Source organism: Pleurodeles waltl, chromosome 1_2 (genome assembly GCF_031143425.1).
Source record: "Pleurodeles waltl isolate 20211129_DDA chromosome 1_2, aPleWal1.hap1.20221129, whole genome shotgun sequence".
NCBI classification, from domain to species: Eukaryota; Metazoa; Chordata; class Amphibia; order Caudata; family Salamandridae; genus Pleurodeles; species Pleurodeles waltl.
In genome coordinates this window covers 1,023,994,139-1,024,011,674 of record NC_090437.1, presented here as the reverse complement: position 1 = coordinate 1,024,011,674, position 17,536 = coordinate 1,023,994,139, and the positions used below count along the sequence as shown (strand labels likewise).

Sequence of the window (17,536 nt, the reverse complement as noted above, 5' to 3'; positions counted from 1 at the left end):
TATAGAGTTTCATAGAGTGCTGCTCTGTAGTCGTGTAGTTGCTCCCATCAGGGAGCTGAGGCAACTAAATAGCACAGAAGATAGACAGTGGACTGTAGAGAGCCTTATAATAAGGCTCTAGACTACTGGGAGCAATTATAGGTTCTGTACTATGGCTATGTTTTCTTTGAAGGTTTCTGCATTCATGTGTCGCTGTTGTACAGATATTGCCATGCCAAATACAGTTAGAAAAACATGGAAATAAAAATAAGTTCCTTACATATCACGCCTTATGTCCCATTGCACTGAGGCTCTCGACATACATATTTAGCATAGCATCTTATATGGTCAGGACAGACACTGTACCAAAGTAATATAAAGCAGACGTCAAGGAGTGCATGCCTCTCAAACACGCTGACTTGCACCTATGTGTCCTGCATACATCACACCAGGTCCTATGAAACTGCTGACCTCAAAGGAAATGTTGAGTTGCAAGGGCTCCCATGGTAAGTGTGTATAACTTCTCTCATAGGTGATCAAACCTTTTCATACTCGTGCATCCAGTCTCCCAATTCACTATGTATAGAAAATTCAGAATGAGGTTGGATTCACAATAAGGACAGGAAAGTTTTTTTATTCTTACTGGTCTAAAATGTAAGGTAAAAGCAATTGTCTGTAGAAAGCCTGAGTGATTATCCAAATGGTGGACGTAGCAATTAAGGGTATTAGCACATGTCTTCAGAAAATGAATAACGATATGCATTAGCTCAGAGAATGAGCATGATGTCTTCTAGGAGACAGGGTGGAATTCTAAAAAGCAGCAGACTGCAGCGAGCAATAATGGGTGGCATTTCCAAGGCTGCATCCATAAGTGGGCAGAAAAGAAGAATTTGAGGTTCTTTAACAACTACATTGTGTAATTTAAGCTGCACAGTAAGCACAGCATTTGGAAAATAAGGTAGGCAGATTCCTTTCTTGATTACCGATCAAATGAGAAAGAAAGTCATTTGCCTACTTTTCTTTGCTAATAAAATAGCTTTGGAGGGGAAGGGACATTTATTAGAGGTTAAACAACTCTTACGATCTCACACTAACATGTTTTTGGATAAGAATTAACCTCCTTATCGGGATTACGAGATTTCAATATTTCTTACACGGTTCTATTTCAGACACAAAAGCACTTGCTTCTGTAATGTAATTTCTTGTGTCCTCCCTGATTACATGATCAGTGAAAGGTTCAGGAGTCTGTAATCTATTGACCAAATCGGCCTCCCACCGCTCCCCGAGACCGATGTAACAAAATGCTACATGATAGGAGAGAAGGCAGGTGCCAGGGAGATGACTATACATAGACTAGTGTTATACTTATTGCTCCCAACTAGGAGGGCAGCTTCAGCCCGAAACCTTTACGAGTGGCCTTGTCGGCAGAAAAACATTCATGCAGGAGGCAGTTAGCCAAAGCGCCTTTCTGTCCAGCACACGTCGCCCAGAAAAACTATAAATAGAAAAAAACGAGTGCAGTTCTGTGAAAGTCGTACTCTTGGTCAGATTCTGAACAGAGACTCTTCAGGCCATAGGGAGCATGCTTTTTTTAGATGCACAGACCCTGGCCCATCGAAGTGGCATCCTTCATTACTGAGTCTTTGAGAGGGCCCTGCAATGCCCAAAGGGCCCTGCAAGAGGGCTCTTTGCTGGCGATCTTTTCCTCTGCTGTCTGGTCCAGAAACATTCCTGACCATCAGCACTGAGCTGGGGAACTAAAAGGCCAGCAGAAAATAGTAGGCTGGACTGTTTGGAACACGGATGCTGCTGTTACCAGCCCAAACGGCATTATGGGCCAAAATGTGATCACAAAAGCCGTAGGACCTCGGGAATGTTTAGGTAGTAGGACCTGGCGATAAGCGGAGGCCAAGTCATGAATGTTGAAAACCTTGACTCCCTGAAATAACTGGATGCAGACGTCAGGAACAGCCCATATCTGCCGCCACTTCACAGGCCAGAATATTAATAGTAGTAGTATTAACATTTAAGGCCTTCATCTAGAAGGGTAAAGAAGTGCTGACGTGGTATTCCGGCACCTGGAATTACCAATATACGGGATATTGGTAATTCCGAGATGCAGGAATACAGCTTTTAGCTGATGGAGTCAAACCACTGGAGTGTAAATGTGGTATTCCTGCATCTGCAGTTCCAGAGTGGCATTCATTTTGATCATCACCTTATCAGGCAAAGCAATACAAAGTGGGGAAAAACATAGAATCTAGAAAGAAGTGATAAGCCATATGAAAAGGAGTCATGAGGTACCCTGTCCCGTTTGATCCAGGAAGTGTAATCTTGGGACTGAAGCTAATATCTTTGGCGGGGATTCCGAAACATTATTAGATGCTAGCGGTGAATAGGGCGTTAGCTGCTAAACAAACTATTGCCACTCTGGCGAAATAATGCTGGCAATGGAACAGCTAGCCTGAAAAAGAGGGGAGGGGGAATACATCTAAGGAACTGCTCCTGGTTTATTTGAAGAAAAAAAAAAAAAAAAAAAATATTTGGCAAGCCCTAGATCATTGCGTCCCTTCACTTCTGAGAGGATTAGAATCCTTAAGTGTTAAAGTATTAGTAAAATTTAAATGGATTTAACTTGAAAGCCAATACTATTGAATGCGATACCTGGTCATGCTACATAAAGCAAGAAAAATCAACAGCAGGAACATTACTTATTACAGCAAACAGAGGCTGAACTCTTAAACCAGAAAAGGTTAAGTCATGTGAAAGATTAGACAAACAAAAAAAGCCAACAAGAATTGCTCTAATGATCAAAGCAGAAACTATGGGACCAGCCTTCCACTGGAGGAGCTTTTTACCTAAGGTGTTCTGTGGAGGGATTTCCAAGCTTATAAAGCTCAGTAAACACCGTCAAAGAAAAAAACAAAAATCAACGTTTGAAAACAGGCTGAACCCTCCTTCAGCTGTGCGCCCACTCCTTTTCTGAAGGAAATGGTTGAGGCAGCGTCTCTCGATTTTTTTTTACTGAAAGTACATGAAATAGGCTAGGTTTTCTGCGCTTTGAATTTTTTTTGCTTATTTAAGGTCTGAGTGGTGTGCTTAATCTTATTTAGTTTTTTTTTTGGGTATAAACATTTTCCGATTTGGGCAAATATTTGACAGTATACGGTCAGAAGGCCAGTAAAGCCTGTGGTGTATGCAGTGCTTTAAATGGAAAAATAGAAGTGAAGGTACTCTGTACCACAGTACCTGCTTGTTTCTGAGAAGTGCCGGTACTCTCCAATTAAAAGTATTACGTTTTTCTTGAGATGTGCCGGTACTCTCCCTCTCAAAATAAAAAAGTGCCGGTACTCAGTACCGGAGAGTACCGGCCCATTTAAAGCACTGGGTGTATGTGTGCATGGTGCATGCGAGTATCACTTAGTGGCTGTAGAGAGCCTCCACACACTGCTTGGGTGGGGTAAAAAGGGGGGAGACTACCGAAGGACGTAAAATGCAATTTTGAATGGAGAAGTGCTGGGGGCGTGCTATTTTAATAAAAGTTATATGAATTTAGTTTGTGCCTCCGCATCCACGCCAGATGCAAGCTGGCGCCCTTGGTCCCGCCGAAACAAATTTGTGAAAAATAAGTTGTTACTGAAGAGAGAAGCGAGGTTGTATGTTTTAATAAGGAAAGACTTTCCAAATCAAGAGATTTACACATATTTCCGACTCTCATTGCATGCAGCCACGAGTAAAGGCTTATGGAGGAACAATTGACATTAACTGGGAGTAGAAACAGTTCAAATAAAGTCACACTAAAATTGTTAGCATTATTTGATCTGTGGGTGCTTCCTATAAAAAGACTATCTGTCCTGCTGATGACCCATTATTGCCGGGTCGAAATGTCAACATAATTGGATGTGGATTATTGTTGAAATGAATAGTGACTTCTAGACACTTGGATTGTCGGAGTCTCTTTGAAGGTCATTTATCTTTTTAACCACACCTTTGTATATATTGTATATAACACTTTGGCATTTGATCTATCACATTATTAACCTTCACTGCGCTGTCACTTTATGAGCACCTGTATATTAGAGTCTTATCATTATTTTAAATTTGTAATCAATATGAAATTGCTTATTGAATAAAAAGGTACAAATAATACGATAACCTCATTGAGATAAAAACAGTAAAACAATTATTGAATTGCTGCCGTGGGAGTCAAGGGCTACACTTTCCCCTTGGGGCCAAAGAATGTTCTGTTATATCCGCATCCATGCCAGCACGCCTCAGGGTAAGTAGAATGGATAATGTGGCGGTGGTGCATAGTGGAGTGCCAACAAAACAGTATTTTTAGAGGATCTTCCTGCCTCAGGCATGGCAAGCAAATTATTAGTATGGAGGAACACCTTTTGCCGTTGCTAGGCATCTAATGTGATATTATGATCTCTCTCCCAGGGGAATAGGATAGTTTACCTGCTGATGTTGGGGTGTTGAGTATGCTGTAGATGCTAGAGCCCAAGTGTTTGAAGGAGGAGAGGCTCTGCAGGTATTTCTCGAAAAAAGTAGGTGCTCCAGTGCTGTGTCCTTTTCATGCTAATATGTGAGAACAAGTGACAAATTTAGAGGTAATGAAAGCACTCTGCCTTGGGGATCCTATATTCATGTTTGATCTCCGAGAAGGTTTTCACTGGGCCCTCAGAGTAGAAAGCAATTCCTCTCCCTCCAGATCTGTAAGGTCTGTGTGATAAGGCCTAATTTTTCCACAATAAATGTTCTATCAGCAGAGGCCCATCCAATAAAATAGTGAATGCAATCAGATGCCTTCTGTAGGAAGCTGGCCTGGAGGGAACCTATGGTGTTATCACCTTATACCAGGTCCAGGTACCCTGTATTAGTGAGGTATAGACAGTGTCTAGGAAGCCAAGGCTCTCTAGAGGTAGCTGTGGACGACCAGCCAAGACTTATCCAGGAGACATGCAAAGCTTATGCAATACCACTGTAGTCACACAGCGCTTACACACATGAAAGGACCACACAGTGTTACAAAAATAAAGGTACTTTATTATAGTAACACAAATACTAAAATACTGAATAGGCAATACCCCAACTGGAGTTAAGGAAACACACTATTATGTACACATTAGAAATCAGGAATTAGGAATTAGCATAAAAGACAGCAGAAAACATTGTAAGCAATAGTAAGTACTGAAGGCCCTGGGGTGGAGGGGGGACCAAACCACTTACTAAGGAAGTGGAATGCGAAAGTGGGGCCCCCACCCAAGGAAGTGGAATCGGTAGAGAGGAGCTGGAGGAACTAGGAACCCCAAAAGGTAAGTACTAGAGTGCCCCCCAGAGACCAGGAGAAAAGAGGTGAATACCTGGTTCTCCTCAAACCCACCAAAAGGACTTCAGAAGAGGATTTTGCAAGACCCAGACAAGACTGCAAGAAACCAAAGGTGGATCCTGGTAGGGGAAGACCTGTAAAGGAAGAGGACCAAGTCCAGTTCATGTTGGCGTGTCCGTAGCCACTATCCACCCATCTGTGGATGCAGGACCAGGTCGACGGTGCACGAAGACAGTCAGCATTGCAGCACTGGAGTAGCTGAAGTGTTCCTGAAGTGATGCAGTCAACGTTCCACGTCAGAAGAAGGATTCCGGTCAGTGGGGTGGAAAAACCAACAACAAGCCTTGGAAAAGACAAATTTCGTTGGAGAAGAAATGCAGAGATGCCAGGGACCAGCAAGGTCCAGGGGGACTCAACCCATGGAGGGGAGTCCTGGGGGACCCTCAGCAGTGAGGAGAGTTGCAGGAAGAGGAGGGTGCCCCCACAGGCGACCCATAGGCAGCAAGCACAGGAGTTGCGGTGAGGCCCATGCAGCACACCTGGAAAGGAGTCCCACGTCATTGGGGAAGCACGCAGAGGGCTATGCGTCGCAGGGAAGAGTTTTGGAGGCTGGGGCTACACAGAGCCTGAAGATCTATTGGAGGAAATGCCAACAAGCCTTGGTAGCTGCAAGAGACGCGGTGCACAGGGGTAATGTTCTGCGTGGAGAGGAAAGGTCTTACCGTCTCCCAAGTTAGACAGCTGGTAGAGAGGACCAAGTGGACCACTCCAGACCACCATCCGTGATGCAGGATCCAGCAGCTCTGGAGGAGAGGAGATCCATACAGCCGGATGCCGTTGAAGTTGGTGCCTGCGGATGTAGGGGAGTGACTCTTTCACTCCAAGGAAGATTCCTTCTTACTTATTATACAGACTGAAGACTTGTCACCCTCAGAGGATGCACAGATGAGGAAATGTTCATTGCTGAAAGGAGCAGGAGAAACAATGTTGCAGAGCAGAGTCAGTGCTGTAGATGCAGATTGTTGGTTCCTGGAGGATCCAGTTGCAGTTCCAGTGGCCAGAAGGTGAAGTAAACGTTGCAGAGGAATTGTGCTGGAATCTTGCACGTCAAGTCTGAGGACCCACCCAAGAGGGAGACCCTAAATAGCCCAGAAAAGGGAATTGGTCACCTAGCAGGGTGACCGCCTATCAGGAGGGGGCTGTGATGTCACCTGCTGGTCCTGGCCACTCAGATGCTCCCAGATGCCTCAGCCCATCTTGGATACAAGATGGAAGAACCAAGTGGCCACCTTGATGAGCTTTAGGCAGGAGCTCTAGGCACCACCCCTGGGTGGTGATGGACAGGGAGTGGTTACTCCCCATTCCATTGTCCAGTTTTGCGGCAGAGCAGCAACCGGGGGTCCCTGGACTGATGCAGACTGATTTATGCAAGGAGGGCACCAAATGTGCCCTTCAAAGCATACCAGTGGCTTGGGGAGGCTACCCCTCCGAAGCCACGTAACTCCTATTACACAAAGGGAGACGGTGTTGCCTTCCTCTCCCAAAGTAAATCCTTTGTTCTGCCTTCCTGGGCTTGAGCTGGTCAAGCAGCAGGAGGGCAGAAACCAGTCTGCAGGATGGCAGCAGCGCGAGCTGCCCTGGAAAATCATGCAACTGGTAGGAGCAAAGCTGGGCGTCCTCTAAGGAGCTCCCAGAGTGCATGGAATCATACAACCAATACTGGCAACAACATTGGGGTATGATTCTGACATGTTTGCTATCAAACGCGCCCAGTTTGGGAGTTAACATTATGTAGCTGGACACAGTCCAGTACACGGGTAAAATGGCTTCGCCGCACTTACAAAGTCCAAGAAAATGGAACTGGAGTTTGCAGTGGCACCTCTGGTCATGCAGGGGTGCCCTCACACACAGGTACCTGCACCCTGCCCTCTGGGCTAGAAGGTCCTGCCATGGGGGTGACTTACAGTGACCTGTAGTGAAAGGGTGCATGCACCTTTTCACGCAGGCTGCAATGGCAGGCCTGCAGACACATTTTGCACAAGCTCTCATGGGTGGCACATTACATGCTGCAGCCCATGGGGAACCTCTGGTGCCTCAATGCCCTGGGTACCTAGGTACCATATACTAGGGACTTACAGGGGACACCAGTGTGCCAATTGTGGGGTGTACAAAGTCAGGAACAACCAAATTTAGGTGGGGGGGGGGGGGGGGGGAGAGCAGTCACTGGGGTCCTGGTTAGCAGGATCCCAGTGAACACAGTCAAAACACACTGACAGCAGGCACAAAGTGGGGGTAACCATGCCAAAAGGAGGGTACTTTCCTACACCTTCCTCCTCAACTAAGAAGGTCCCACTCCTGTTACCAGCTTAGACCTCAATCACCAAAAGAGACAGATAATGTTCCTAATTTACCTAAAAAAACGCCAGCATCAGAATGTTTCCACAAGGCATGAGCCACCATGTCTTTTAAAGCAGTTAGGGAACCTTTCATAAAAAGGTTAAAAACTGGGTTAGAAAGGCTGTGGTCAGTACATCTTCCCCCCAACAGTGTAAAAGAAACTCACATTGGAAAGAAACAAGCTCTCCACACAATGATCTGATAAAGTAAACCATACATCACCGCAGTGAGTGATCCTGGAAAATATATATTCTGATAGCAAATGAGCACAAGTTGGTCCCTTACAACACACTTCTAGGTCAATTACAATAACTATTTGAAATCAAAAACAAGTGTAACAAGTGAACAAATAGGTATAAACAAAGGAGAAAAATAGGTTACCTGGAACCCAATGTTTTGCAGCTCGTCGTGAAGATCGTCTAAGACTCGTCTGCCGTCGAAGATGAAAGCAGGCTTCAGCATTTTTTTGTGAATACGTTCAAAATCCAGTTCCTGCAATAATCCACAAATCAACAGTAAAGAAGCAGCCCATGTCATTGAAAACTTTGTATGTATTCCTATTTTTTTTCATAAGGAAATGCGACCTTACCTTAAACATATCCCACTCTGTGCAAATAACAACGGCGTGGGCTCCGGTGCAGGCCTCATATGGATCCTTAGTAATATGGACCAACTGAGATACTAGAAGGCAAAAACAAATATTAATAGAATGCTTTTCAGGAAACAAATGTAGACAAAACCAATAACCTGTGTTTTTGTAGTGTTAAATATTGTGCTTCCATCCATTTCCAAACACTATAAACGGAGATATTACTTAAATTATGGTACTTAATTTACTGACCTAGAATATGATGGAACACAGAGTCCGCCTTGCCTGGATTCGAACTCATGACCTGCACACCGTGCTTTGTCAGCAATAAGCATTAGTATCACTGGGCCATCCTCCTTATGCTTAATAAGAATGACCAGGTAACTTCACCACCAACAATAAACAGTTGCCTGCAACAGCTTGAATATATATTTGAATTACATTTCTTGCATATTCATGCTTGCAGTGGTTGGGGTAGTAAAGTTTAGTTGCTTTTTTCAAAGGTTAAAAGAGCAGGCATTTACCAGTGGGTCTGCAAGTGGAGACCCTTATGTCAGCAACGGTGCTCCTCGATCCCCCACAACTAACACCACATTTCGTTTGTATTTGTGCACATAACAGCACTTATTTACGACCTCACAGGAAGTTAAGTGGGTCAGACGAGAATCTAGGACTATACAAGTTCTAAACATAATGGGGCGGGGTGGCATGGTGGGCAAAAAAAAACAATGGAATGCATTGCGGCCCAGAGTGAACACAAGTGGCTGAGTTTAATTCAGGAAATTCAGCTATTGCTGTTTTGTTTTCCTAAACGTGGTAACGAGCATACCAGTGTTAACTTTACATTAAAAGCCTTTAGACAACACTGATGCGGAAATCTAGTTGGAAGCTCTGCTCTGTTATTGCAGAAAGCGTTGACATGGCCTTCCTACACGGCTGTCTAAGGTGTTTCCATAAGGGTCGGTTTTAGTGCCCAGTGCAATCTTAGCATCATCTTCAACGTGCAAAGTAACATTCCTTTCAACATCCCCTAAGTTAAAGTGTTGAAATCTTGGCTGTTTGACACAATCTTCGGAATGTATATCAGAGGATTATGCCTCGACTGTGCAGAAATCTAGGCCTTTTTCTTCATGTGTTAATTGAATTGATTTCTCCAAGGCTAAGTATTGTCTCCTGTGCCCCGCCCCCTCCCACTCACTATTCACTCTTCATTCTCTGATTTGAGGGGGGGAATGTGGAAAGACTAAGTCAGGTTCCTTCTTGCCTCAGCTGTGCAAATTTTGGCTTTTGCCCAGCAGGCTGAATGGTTTAGATACCTACCTTTCTTCCTTGGTAACAAATATTTTAGAGATGCAGCTCTCACAAACTGAACAGGAGCACAATGTACTACGAAATAGGGCGTAAAAAGTGGTTGCAAATGTCGGAACAAACTTTTGCAAACGGTCTCCGATTTTGTGATGCGACTTATGTTCTGCATAGCAACATCCCGAGTCACCGGTAGGAGGATGGGAAAGAAAGGAACGTTTGTGGCAGAATGACTTACCTAATTATTAATATTAAATAGACAGGTTGCTAATTTCGATCCGCTGCGATCCGCTACAAGCACAGGAACGGTGGCCTCCAACTACAGAAGACTATAGTATTAGTGGGTGCATTCACAAACAGAAAACCTATTCTTTTAAGTAGTCTGTATTTCTTGCCTTTGTTCCTTAACGGAACTGGTCCGGAGTTTCGCCCCACAGGATTCGCCATGGTGACATCTTCCCTATTGAGAATCAGCCGACATCTCCTTAGAAATAATGATAACTGATCAATGGTTTACGACTGCAAGTCTGGTCACAAACCATTTATACATACCCTTGTGACTAGACAATAGATCGGAATGCTGTTTTTGCACTCATTCATAACTATGATTCATAATGGCTGACAAAACCCATTTTGCAAGTCAGAAAGTGGGGTATTTTGGCTATGCATGAAGCCATCATACCAAGGAGACTCGTGACTGTCCTCACTGTTTCTTGCCGATGAGGCTGGAACTGGTTAATAAGTGCCCGGAAGAAATGAATCCTAGCGACACCGGGATAAGCTATCCCTCGTTGTGAAGTGAGGATGGCTTCTAGGGAGGGCTGTATTTGGAATGGCTGGAGATGGGATTTGACTGCACTGATGGGGAAGCCTAGTTGACAAAGTAAATTTATGGTGTGTTGGAAGCACTGTTGACGAGTAGCGCTTTTCATGAGCCAGTCATCTAAGTATGGAAAAATGTGTATGTTTACCCTGCGCAGGTGATCTGCTACCTCTACAAGACACTTGATGAAAACCCTGAGAACAGTTGTGACCCTGAGGGTAGCACCTTGAATTGGAAATTATGGTTGTTTATCACAAACCAGAGGTGAATGGGAATGTGGAAGTAGGCGTCTTTCAGGTCGAGTGTTGCCATGAAGTTGCCTTGTTGTAGTATTGGGATGGCATCATGAAGAGTGACCATGTGAAAGTGCTTAGAGAGGATATATGAATAAACTCCGGTGCCTTGCTGGTGTGGAGGCACTGGTTCTATGACCCTGTTTTTAAAAAAGGGTCTGAACTTTCTTCTTGAGCAACTGCTGATGTTCCAACAAGAGTTTGTGTTTGCAGGTGGAATGTTTGAAGGTGTTGAAGTGAGCTTCAGACAATAACAATGATGGATAGTAGCCAACACCCACTGGTTGGAGCTGAAGTTCCGTCAGGCGGGGAGAAACTGTTGTAATCATCCTGACATGTGTTGTGTAATCATGGGTGGGGAGTGCGGGGGGAGGTGGGCAAGTCTGGTGGTGGCACCGCCCCAGATGTTTGTGAGTTCACCCTTTTTCTTGCTGTACTGACCACCAGTGAATCAGGAGGCAGTTGGCCTTTAATGTATGTGGGATCGGATAGAGATGCCTTGTACATTTGAACAACCCTTGGAATTATGACATGGACCTTCACTGGTTCTTTGAAGATATTTGGTATGTGTCTGAGCATACCCTTAAACATCGGTAGATACTGGGCTAATCTTTGGCTAGAGCAGTGGTTCCCAACCTTTTGACTTCTGTGGGCCCCCCCATTATCAGTAATGGAACACGGGGACCCCCACTGAATCATTATTGGAATCCGGGGACAGCCCCTCCCCCCGAAATGAGTCATTACTGAAAGCTGGGGACCTAATCTGTTAATATTATTACATTTTCTAAGCAGTCACGGACCCCCTGAGGAGGCTTTGCGGACCTCCAGGGGTCCCCGGACCACAGGTTGGGAACCATTGGGCTAGAGGAGAGTTTAAAAAAAAAAAAAAAAAAAAATCCTCTTTGGGGTCGGTGCAGAGCCCAAGTTTATGGTATGAGGCTGCTCTACCTTTGATATCATGGGTTGTAGTGGTATAATCTGGGGGAAGAGGGCTCGGCATAAATTGGGGTTTGTATCTGTGGGTGGTTCAATATCGTATGTGTCTCACAGATCGCCATGAGGTGGGATGGTGGAGTGTGGTGCACAGGGCTAGTAGCCTTGTCAATCTTTTTCCTATGCTTTGTCTGTAAAGAAATGTCCAACGCCTCCTCAAAAGTTAACTGTCTTTTGGCTGGCTGTGCAGCAGTGGATGGAGGTCTTGTTAAAATATGGCCAGTGTCTGGATAGATGACAAGGTGCTGTTCTATGGTGGAGTCTATCTCCTGTTGGAGCAGTTGTAGGACTGGCTCCATAGGTTCAGATCCGGCTGTTTGTTTCAAGAAGGAGTATGTTCGGCTCGACTGCGATCGTTTGGGAGTCAGCTCAGGACCATGTATCTTCTGCTGCATTTTCGGCTCCAAGACAGAGCTGGGTGTTTCCGACTCAGCTGTTCAGGGGTCAATCATGGCCCGAAGGTAGTGGTGGCCCGATGGAAGACTTTGTTTGGTCCTGGGCAGGTATGTGCCCCTCTGAGATGGACTTTTGGTGCTGTAGCCGGGATGGACGGGGTTCTGTAGTTACAGCTTGTCCTGGTGTGAGGTCCTGCATCCTGAGTGCAGACCTTGAGCGGTCCTTGTGGAAGAAGGTGCCCCCATCTGCTGCTGACCCCTGGGTGGAACCTTCCCCCAAGGGTCCTCCAGTCCAAAGATGTCCTGTATCTCCTCTGCACTGTGTCAGGACATTGTGAGGTGTCGAACTTGCTGATCCCGCAGTTTCTTCTTGGATCAGAAGGATTTGCAGGGCACACAGTTTGTTTCCTGGTAGTCCGGAGAGAGGCACAAGTTACACACCGAATATTGGTTGGTGTATAGAAACTTGGCGTGGCAGCGAGGACAGAACTGAAAGGGCATCCGTTCCATCACTAAATGGGCATGGCGTGGACAGTACTGAAGTGGAGGTGTCATCCCGAAGGGCGGAGGCCAAAAGGGGCCACAATCAAGCCGAGTCACCCAACGAGACAGAGGTTTGTGAACTAACCGTGATCGAAAACAATGCAAATGTTAGCCTGAACTAGGATAGGAATGATGACAAGATGGAGCAGATGAGCACACATTCACACCAGATGGCGGAAGAAAACACTAACAATGGAGTCGATGTCCATGCGCATTACCAGTATAAAGAGGAGTCACTGTACCTCGTGACTCGAAAGACTTTCTTTGAAGAAAAACCACTTGTACACTTCTGACACCAACATTACCTGCAGGATTATGCTAAACAGCCATACATGTATAAATATGTAAATCCAAAGTTCATGTCCAGCACAATAGATATCAGCATGCTCTGTGCATACCACAAACATCAAGGCTCACTTTGAATGCTCTGTGAGTTAGTTGAGTTGCAGTCAGGATGCTCCTTTCAGTGTAAGTACTAACGTGTCAGTCCTCGGTTTGCAAATAGTCTACATCTTACAATCAATGACTCCCCACCAAACCTGTCCCTTAGAACAATGAGAGGGCTCTGTTTCACAGAAATGGAACGCACATCCAAATCTTATTTTGACAACTGGAGAGTTCGTAGTCCCATACATTTTCAGACTATGCCCCCTCATTACGACCCTTCTCCTCCACAGGAGGGGCTGGTGGTGCTGGTGGTCCTAATGCGTCAGCACAGCGCTGCAAGCAGCGCTGCCCTGGGGATTATGAGTCCCTTCGCCGCCAGCGATTACATGGCTGGTAGGGACAGGTTGCAGAAGGCCCCATGGGGGCCCATGCACTTGGCATGAGAAGTGCAGGTGCCCCCATGGCCAGCCTCATCACGCTTTTCACTGTCTGTTTGGCAGACAGTGAAAAGTGCGATGAGGGTTGGTGCACCCTACGCACCGCAACATTGCTGCCGGCTCTATTATGAGCCGGCGTCAATATTGTGGGCTGTTTCCGGCTGGGCCAGCAGGTGGAAACTGTTTCCACCTGCTGACCCAGCTGGAAACTCTTAATAGGGGCTGCTGGAAAGGGACCGCACTAGCAGTAACCTGACTGCGGGACTTCGGCAGACGGCCTATTCCATCTGCCGAAGTCATAATGATGGGCTATATGTTTAGAGTAATTTGTTCGATGTCCTCTAGGTTTTCTGTTATTCCTTATATAGAAGCGTCTATGCATGTATTGTAGGAGATTTGTGTAATTCAATCATAGGCAAACAGTTTGTAGATTAACAATTGACTGAATTCAGCACAAAACTGAAGTTTTAATGTTGAGTTTGTGAAATTATGTAGCACTGACAACTTTATTTCTGAACTTACATCAGTTTCTTTAGTAAGCAGGCAAATAGTTTAGTTCACTGTGCTTGTTAATACTATAAGAAATGGATACATGAAGAAAAAAGGTATTGCATTACTTACCTCTGTCATCTTCGGAGACCCCAGGATGAGAGAGATCCAAAATGATTTGTTCTCTTGGTACTTTAGGATCATATATATGCAGCTTAGCTCCTTCATCCATTAGGTACTTGCTGATATAGATACTCGAGGACTCCCTAAGGAAACGTATAAATAATTATTTGTTACAGGCCCTAAACAGGATGGAGGATTAAAGGGGGCATAACATGTTTTGAAAAAAATACAATGTTTTCTGTGTTATTCATTTTCAAGATTTTTCTGATTTTCCCCATTCAGAAACTCTTTCCACAGATCTAACTTTCGCATGCTTCGGTCTGCATTGCTCAGAAAATGTTCTCAAAATTAAAACTTCTCAATTCAGATTGCCGCAGTGCAGGGCCATTTTTCACCCCAACATTATCAGAACAGGTATATGAAGTCGGAAAAAATGCAGCAAAAGGGAGTGGCAAGCAGAATGAACAGGTATTGTTAGAGTTGACAAGAGCATGGGAAAGATGCAGCAAAACTGCATAGCCAGTTAAGGACAAGATTATATCTCTGCAGAAAAAACCCCAAATGTTACAGGGACATAGTTAGGTTCTGAATTTACGTGTACAAAACCACAGAAATACAGCAGTTCTAGTTAGTTATTTCAAGTAACTATAACTGACGCCCCAATGTAACTCTCATGCCCCCACTATGCAGTTTTTCCTTCAATAATTTGACTGCTAATGCTTGCATTGATATTTTTAATGACGTTATAGAAGTTATGTTTGCTGTAATATCTGGGGTAGTTAGCAGTGCATGGCGAGGGCACGAAGTATAGTTACCTTAGGGCACGATTTATAGTTACTTGAAATAACTAGCTATAACTACTGAATTTCTCTGGTTTTGTCCGAGTAATTTCAGAACTTAACTTCCCAGTAACCATGTTTTTTTTTCAGTGAATTTCAGTGATTTTTTTTTTAACGTATAGTAATTTAAATTACTATGTGTTAATCTAACCGCTGCCTCTTATGGCCTTTGGCAGTGTGCGACAGGGGGTTGCGGCCAAAATCAAATGAAAAATAAGCCCAGGGAAGGAGGCGGTCCCCAGGGCACTGAAAAGCTCAGGACAGAGCCTGTGCCCCCCCCCCCCTTTCTTATTTTTGCCTAGCCCCTGGCTCACCCAGGAATGTTAAGCCCTCTGGGACCCCAACACCAGAGCTACGGGGTCAGGGGTGTCCCTACCCTGACTCCTTTTCCTTATGTTTTTTTGTGTCACTCAGTTAAAGCAGAGTCCCAAGGTGGCTGCCAACACTTCCTTGTTGAAGTATTGGCAGCCAGTAAGAGCTGTGCATTTCCCTGCATGAGCTCTTATTCTTCACAAAGTCGTCGCAAAGAGTTTGCGATCTCAGATATACAAATTTATTTTTCCTTTAATATCTCAAAAACTACTGAATGGATTTACAGCAGACACCCAAAGCACAATCTGCATACCAACAGGTAGCTTTCTGCCACATTTGGTGTAATTTCATCCAGTGGTTAGGGCTGCAGTTGTGTTCAATGGTCCTGTGGGAATAAACATGGGAAATGCAACTTTTTTGAACCCCCCTTTTTCTCGGCACCCACTTGACAGATCACCCCAAAACGTTCAGTGCGCAACAAGAATCACCAGCAAACTTTTGGGGGGAAAATTTTGTGAAGATTTGTCAGAGGGTGCCAAAGATATAGACAAGTCAAAAAAATGCTTTTATTATTATGGAAACATGGCCCTAACTGTACCTACCTGAGTAATTGGAATCATGCGATGGTTTGGTGTTGTGAGATTGCATATTTAGCTGAGCAGAAACGTGAGATGGAAGACTGGGCCTAAATTAGAACTTCTGGTGTAACTGAAGATCTGAGTTGTTGGCATGGAGCAAGAAGGGTAAGATCACGTTATTTCTAGACCCACTTAAGGATCTGAGAAACTAAATAAAATTATTTGTCAGAACCGGATGCGAGGATTATGCCTTCTTTCTCCACTTTATTAAATAGCAGACGAACATTAAAACAAGAACTACTATTCCCATGAAAGCTTGGGCATCGGAGTACAATAAAGAACCAATTAAATATATAAGCAAAACCAATCAGGAACAGGCAGTCCATTGTCTGTTTCCAGGATTCCCCTTTCTCCTTTGCTCGCAGCGGAGATAAGTTTACCTCATTTATTCTGCTTCATTGTTTGATTAATTGCTCAGTGTTTTCATAGTTTTTTCATGTTCACTATGCTAATTTCATTGACCTTTTTATTTTATTAATGCTTAACGCCGCATGAACGTTATCACTCCTTCGCAATCGTTTTTTAATTGTGCACTTGTTGCGGTGTTCGAACGCCACCAGGTCGTGCCCTTCTAACAGTCGCGCTGAGGAGACACGCTGAAGTGAACCCGCAGCTTAGATTCCTGTCATAACAGGAACGAAGCTGCGCATCCGCTTACAGCTGTGTGTGTCTCTCTCGGCCTGAGATATCAGCCTGAAGAGTGACGCCCTTTCTAAAGGGTCTGTAACTCGGGCTATTTGAACACCCCGGTTTTCACTGGGGTCTGTACTATTTTTACTTGTTTATACACCCTGCAGGGTCGGTATTAGGGCATATCTGCCCTTTAGGGACACGCTCCCAGGCAAATATATATATATATATATATATATATATATATATATATATATATATATATATATTTGATTCCCCTTTTAAAACATCTGTGCACTGGGGAGAGGTGTCCCAGGCTGACGCCCCCCTTTTCAATCAGTGAAAATTCACACTATTTGACACCCAGCTTGTATTAATAATTGTTTTATATACAATGATTATTATTTGCATCCCCTCATCTATTTCAATATGGAATTAACTGATGAGGAGTTTTTTTTAAACGCTGTTGATGCCTCTATTTATACAGCAGTTTGAGGCAACTGGTCCTCGAGGACAGACTCTCAAATTGCACGTGAGTGTGCAAAATTTACAGCCTCTAACCTCGCTTCCTCAGTGCCACCTCTACCCCTTAATGATCCTCAATCTGCTACCACTGCCACAACTCCAGCAAAGAGTCGTCGTGAAGCAGGAGTTGATCACAATGTTTTAGTGTTAAAAATTCCTTTTTATCCCTCGCTGGTACCTCTCTTTCCTTAGACTCTTCAAGTTCCCTGTCCATTCAACCCCACTCTCCGTCCCTTCACTATACGGACTCCTCTGGGGATCAGGATGATGAAGATGCCGGTCCTTCCTGACCGTGGCTTCCCTCTACCTCTCAACCTACTCCTCACAATTCCACATCGGATATTTCTGACATGTTAGATCCAGATGAAATTATCAGTCCTAGGTCTTCAGACTGGGCCCTGTTTGACAAGATCGCAAATTATGTGGCGTGTCGCATCTGGAAACCATTAGAGAAGGAATCCCATAATTGCCTTAGGGTTGAGTGCCCACGCTCTTCCCTAGCTAAAC

General features: G+C 44.6%; 1 protein-coding gene across 1 annotated transcript in view; it reads right to left on the bottom strand.

Moving 5' to 3' along the window:
• The window catches only part of UGDH (UDP-glucose 6-dehydrogenase), a 69,990-nt gene that overhangs the window by 8,364 nt on the left and 44,090 nt on the right, over positions 1-17,536 (bottom strand). Inside the window, exons 9-11 of the mRNA XM_069202036.1 lie at positions 14,095-14,228; positions 8,298-8,389; positions 8,090-8,200 (exon numbers count right to left, since the gene is read on the bottom strand). Of these exons, the coding sequence (XP_069058137.1) occupies positions 8,090-8,200; positions 8,298-8,389; positions 14,095-14,228 (337 nt within the window). The remainder of the gene's footprint in view (positions 1-8,089; positions 8,201-8,297; positions 8,390-14,094; positions 14,229-17,536) is intronic.